The following is a 5,752-nucleotide window of genomic DNA, read 5'->3' on the forward strand; positions in this document are numbered from 1 at the left end:
CTCTACCACAACTTACTCCGACTACAACGCTTCAATTGAGTCTTCTTTACACTGGTTAACTACATATGTATATATATGTACATTCTACTATCCCCAGACCCCACTAGTGGTAAGGGATCCGAGGGTCTCCCGGAAATAGCCTCTGGTGGGATTCTACTGGGTTGTTGTTATATATATATATATATATATATATATATATATATATATATACACACACACATACTTGGCAGCTCGCGTGTGTAAAGCAAATATCTTTCTTATCTCGATGGTCTTTGAATTTAACTTTTATATAATGATGATGTAAGAAATATTTGCACAATCAGATTACTAATTAAATGATAAATTACATGTAATTTTGTAGTAACCCAAAAATAATGGTAAGTTACTTACACTTACTGCGTAACAACTTTTTTACAAGACTATGACCGAAGGTATAAATAGTATTTACACAATCAGGTTTACTTATTAGGTAACCATAAGTAAAAATTTTATAAGTGTTAATTAATAATAAAATAAAAGTAATAACTAATTTGCTATCATATATTAAAATACTTTATAATACCAATGTGTATATATATAACAAAAATTGACTTTTTTATAGCCTCTGTGTGCTCTTATTAATGAATTTATGAAGGGAAAAGTTAAGAATTGTTGGGCATAAAGAGTCTGCAATGAATAAGAGAGCATGTCATATTGTCAATATTGCATGGCTATTAGTAGTCTACTATTTATTTTCTATTAATAGGAGCCATCCCCCTCTGTTACTAATGCATGTAATAAGAACATAGAAAAAGAAAGGGCACTAAACTAACGGTACAAAACAAATTTATTCCATTAATTTATTTCTAAACTTGTTGGTGGGTCGGGTATTACAGATGGATAAAATAAAAATAAAAATTCAATTTTTATTACAAATATTTATGTTGTCTAAAATTTGTTCTTTTTAAGAGAGCAAAAATTAAAGTTTGACTTGTGCACACATTTTCATTAACTACGTATTAATTACATTATAAAATGTAAACTCCTACTTTATTTATATTTCACTGCTTGCCCATGACCTTTAAAGGAACCGCAATCTCTTTTTAGCCGGTTATAAGGCCCCCTAATTAAGAATTTGGGGTCAGACTATGCATAGATTGGGATTAGTCTATTAATTGAACCATAAATATTCCACACTTGAAGGGGAATGGACAGGGGCGGAGTGCAGGAGTCACTACGGGTTCGATAGAACTCAGTAATTTTGGCTCAAACGATATTTATGTTAAAAATTTTTAATATGTTAAAACGGGCAGTCTGGTATCAGAGGCGGAGCCAGAATTTGAAGTTTATGCGTTCATGTCGTAATCTCAAATTAATGTACAATATTAACTGGGTTCATAGTTAAATATTTATACATATTTAATGGATTTTTTAATAGAAATACAGGGTCTACACAACAGTTACTGGGTTTTCGGAAACCCATATATTGTACTCTAGATCTGTCACAGTCTGGTGCATAAGGCATTCTGCATTTACGCATGGTCCGAGGAAGGTCCACATCCCAAGGTGTGTGATGTAGACAATCTACATTAATGTAAGCATTAGTGATTGCTTTCACGACTCAAATCTATGATATTTTACCGTTGCTCCGAGGCTCCCATTCACAAATTTATTTAATATTAATAAGCAGAAGAAATTGTAGCTCAGAACCCATAAACTAAAAATTCTGGCTCCCGTGGAAAGGATATAATATTATAGTATTAAATTAATTTTGCAAAATCTTTAGACCTCAATAGCATAGGCCTACACAGATATCTCTTATATTAGGATGGCTAAACTTTTTAGCGTAGGAAAAAAGGTATATAGTTCATTAAGGAGGGCTAGCTAAGAGACTGAGTTGCTGTTTCAATCAAAACATTTTAATTTAGTTCTTTAGTTGAAAAACGGGTATTAATGCATAACACATAAATTATGTTCTTTCTTTAGTTCTAGTAATTTCTCTGATTTTTTTTTTTAGTAATTGCAAATTTAATATTTGTTTCCACATCATGTAGTTTCAATTTATAATTCGAGTGCATGGTCATTTTGTTCCATTCTCAAGGAGGAAGATAAGTGACATGGATTAGTGAAAATAGAAAGTCAAAAGTTACATGACAACTTGCATATATAGAGGAAAAACAAGGTAGAATTTTGGGAAAACCGTGGAACGAGTTCTGTATAGTCGAATTTTAACTTTATGAACCTTTAAAATACTTAGCATTCAATACTTTTAACATTATAAATTTATATATACTAACTGTCGTGGCAAATTTAATAGATTTTTACACATAAATTTATATTTCGAATCAAAAGTATTAAATTCATATAAAATCTGTTACTAATGAGAAGGACAAAGTGTTATTAAAGTGTCAAGCTAGTGTGTATTTAATTACTTTAATTGAATTGAACTTAGGAATTAAAATAAAGTTGAAAAATGAAGTTGTATTTCCTTATTGCGGCTTTGTGGGATAATAATACTACAACTACGACTTTAATAACATCTTCTTTCCCTCACATGCCAACTTTATTTTCTACACAATGTTTTTCAAACCTCTCCCACTTTTTTTGTATCTTTATATAGTCCCATCAACTTCTCTATCCTTTTGTATTAATCCATTCATCTCTCTCTTTCTCTCTTCCTCTCTCTCTCTCTCTCAAAACTGATTCATTTATCAATACCTTTTTGTATCAATCAATCAGTTTCTCGATTTAGAGAAAATAAACAATTTTTAATGGATCATAACAAAATTAAAGTTGGTTTTAAGAACAACAATCAAGAAAGGGAAGAAGATTTGGACCTTAGAAGAGGTCCATGGACTGTTGAAGAAGATTTTACACTTATCAATTTTATTGCTCATCACGGTGAAGGTCGTTGGAATTCCCTTGCTCGTTGTGCTGGTAAATACTCACTCTCTTTTTTCCACATATATTTGTTGATTTCTTCTGTCATCGTAGTTGAAGAGGAGTCTTGCAGCAACGGTAAAGTTGTCTCCGTGTGATTTATAGGTCAAGGTTCGAGTCGTGGAGTCAGTACCCTTGTCTCCGTATGAATTATAGGTCACAGGTTCGAGTCATGGAGTCAGTCCCGACCAGAAAGTCCTTAAGAATGAGAGAGATGACTAAAAGGCTATTCTATAACTGACTCTTGTAGTCGAGTCTAGGGGGTTTGGTTGGTACCAGACTCTAAAAGAGTTTTCTTCGAGCGAGCGGTATTTCTATCTTTTCGGGAACTGATACTTGCATTAGGGTAGGTTGGCTACATAACACCCTCTTGGGTGCGACTATTCCTCGGACCCTGCATGAACACGGGATGCTTCGTGGGCCGATTGCCCTTTGTTTTCTATCATCATAGTGTACTTTCACACATCGACTTTCTTGAAAAAGATCAATGTGATGGAATGATTGAGATTTCTCCACTTTTAATCGGATCCTCGGATTCAAGTCTTTAGAACGAAAATCTTCTTGATATAGGACCTTTACCATTAGTAGGTTCTTTGGAGCGATTCAGATTAATTGCACCAGTGAATTTTAGATACGGTTAAACTAGAAATATCTCTCTTGAGAGAAACAAATATTTCTTTATTTAAGGAAATATTCTTTTCCATTTCTTTTGGTATAAACTATAAACCAATTGCTAAGAATGGATAGTTCACGCAGATAAATATTCATATGGATATGGTTTAGTATTAGTTCTTTCCGTACAAGCAATTCTTAAAAGCGAAACAGTACGTTGTCAAATGTGATAGTGATAAAGGAAAGAAAAGGGCTTTTTTTCTTTTTTCTTTTTTCTTTTTTGGTTTGGGTGGTGGGGGAGAAGTAGTAGTAATATTGAAGTGGTATTGGTACTTTTCATCAAATGCTTCCACGAGTTCGAACAGTGGCAGTCATCGTACCTTTTGAGATGATGTCATTTTTCGAACACTACGTGAATACGAGATATTTTGTACCTCGGTCTTCTTTTTTTATTTTATGTTATGAACTTTACTATTAAGCTCTAAAATGAGAATTTTAATGATTCCATTGCTTAAAATTAAACAGGTCTGAAGCGAACAGGGAAAAGCTGCAGATTGAGATGGCTTAATTATCTTCGCCCAGATGTTCGACGTGGGAATATCACTCTTGAAGAACAGCTCTTGATTCTTGAATTGCATTCTCGTTGGGGAAACCGGTATGTTATTTTAAAACATTAATTTAGCTTTTACAAACTAATAATATTGTAAAAGATTTTATACTATCGTAATAATTTAACCCCGTTATAACATGTTTTCTCCCCTGTATATTATTCATGTTACCAACTTATGATTATAGATAATTGCCTATAATTGAGTTTTCAATAACATGATAATGTAAAAAATCTTCACATTCTTCATTCGTCTACTTCTTATGTGAATTTGTTCCGCAGCTTTAACTAAACTCATTGATATCGGCTAGAACTATATTACATAAAAGAATGTAAAATATATAAATTTAATAAGATCGCATTTATTCTGAATTATTTTAACTCTAAATTTTGGAATCACTTATATTTGTCTTTAGTTATCTTGTTGGTATTTAATCACTCTTTCATATTGTTGCCAATTTTTTTCTGGATTGTAGCTGGTCAAAAATTGCTCAGCATTTGCCTGGAAGAACTGATAACGAGATCAAGAATTACTGGAGAACCCGAGTGCAAAAACATGCCAAACAACTCAAATGTGACGTGAACAGCAAGCAATTCAAAGACACCATGAAATATCTTTGGATGCCAAGGTTAGTCGAGAGAATTCAAGCCGCCGCCGCCACTTCCGGCACGACGGTGGCTTCTTCCTCCACCACCACCTACATCCAAAACCAAGAAAATCAACAGCCACTACCAAACATAAGTACTATGTCTGAGGTTAATGTTCCCGTTCAACTGACGAATAACGTTGACAAAACAAACGGTCTTAATTATTCGAGCACAATTTTCACACTGGAGAATTCAAGCACAACAGCTTCATCAGACAACTCATCTTCTGACCTCACTGATTGTTGCTACAATTTCCCAATTAACCAAAGCGTTAATCAGGATTATGTTCAAGTTAATCAAAGTAATCAGGTGTGTTATGGAGATCAATACTTAACTAGCCCAACTGGTTACTTTAACCCTGGTTACTTTCAAGCATTGGATCAGCAAAATTCCCACCAATTGATGGACGGTGAATATGGTTCAGACAATTCATGGAATATTGAAGATGTGTGGTTCTTACAACAGCAATTTAACATGTGATAACTGTTTAAACAATATCCTTAAACAGTACCTTAAAAAATCAAAAGAGTACGTTGGGAGATTGATATAGAAAATATAGAGTACATTTTTTATTCTTATGCAAAAACATATATGCTCCTATGTACTTAGCTTTCTAGGATACTTTCCACTTTCTCACTCTTTTGTAGTATCTTATAGTGACAACTTTTATTTGCTTAGCTTTATGTTTTTCTACAAATATCTTGTCCAATTAGTTGGGATTAAGTTTTCGTCATGTTATTAAGTTTTATTTATGTTAAATGTTTGTTTTAAAACTTTTAATCTTGTTAGAGATTTATATGTCTGAAGAAAATAGAAAACTTCCAATGCTAGCTAGAGAAAGTGATTTTTTAATATTGAATTCAGACGAGCTTAAATGGACCGAAGGTAGTAAGAATTCAGGCATATCAATAGTTAATATATAAGCAGAAACTAAAAACTTGGAGTAAAACAATCAACCCAAATTAA

At 32.9% G+C, this 5,752-nt stretch overlaps 1 protein-coding gene across 1 annotated transcript; it reads left to right on the plus strand.

Moving 5' to 3' along the window:
* The first annotated feature begins 2,618 nt into the window (after positions 1-2,618).
* On the plus strand, positions 2,619-5,514 carry LOC107800846 (transcription factor MYB78). The gene is made up of 3 exons (XM_016624088.2): positions 2,619-2,916; positions 4,057-4,186; positions 4,615-5,514. Exons 1-3 carry the CDS (start codon positions 2,751-2,753, stop codon positions 5,264-5,266), a joined length of 948 nt encoding a protein of 315 aa, XP_016479574.1. The 5' UTR covers positions 2,619-2,750; the 3' UTR covers positions 5,267-5,514.
* Positions 5,515-5,752: the final 238 nt, after the last annotated feature.

This window comes from Nicotiana tabacum, chromosome 13, assembly GCF_000715075.1.
Source record: "Nicotiana tabacum cultivar K326 chromosome 13, ASM71507v2, whole genome shotgun sequence".
NCBI classification, from domain to species: domain Eukaryota; kingdom Viridiplantae; phylum Streptophyta; class Magnoliopsida; order Solanales; family Solanaceae; genus Nicotiana; species Nicotiana tabacum.

What these genes read in the sequence shown, in the direction of transcription:
- LOC107800846 (XM_016624088.2), top strand. Translation starts at nt 2,751, where the DNA reads ATGGATCATAACAAAATTAAAGTTGGTTTTAAGAACAACAATCAAGAA. An exon ending in TTCCCTTGCTCGTTGTGCTG is followed by an intron (nt 2,917 to 4,056) that starts GTAAATACTCAC and finishes AAAATTAAACAG; the next exon opens with GTCTGAAGCGAACAGGGAAA. An exon ending in CATTCTCGTTGGGGAAACCG is followed by an intron (nt 4,187 to 4,614) that starts GTATGTTATTTT and finishes TCTGGATTGTAG; the next exon opens with CTGGTCAAAAATTGCTCAGC.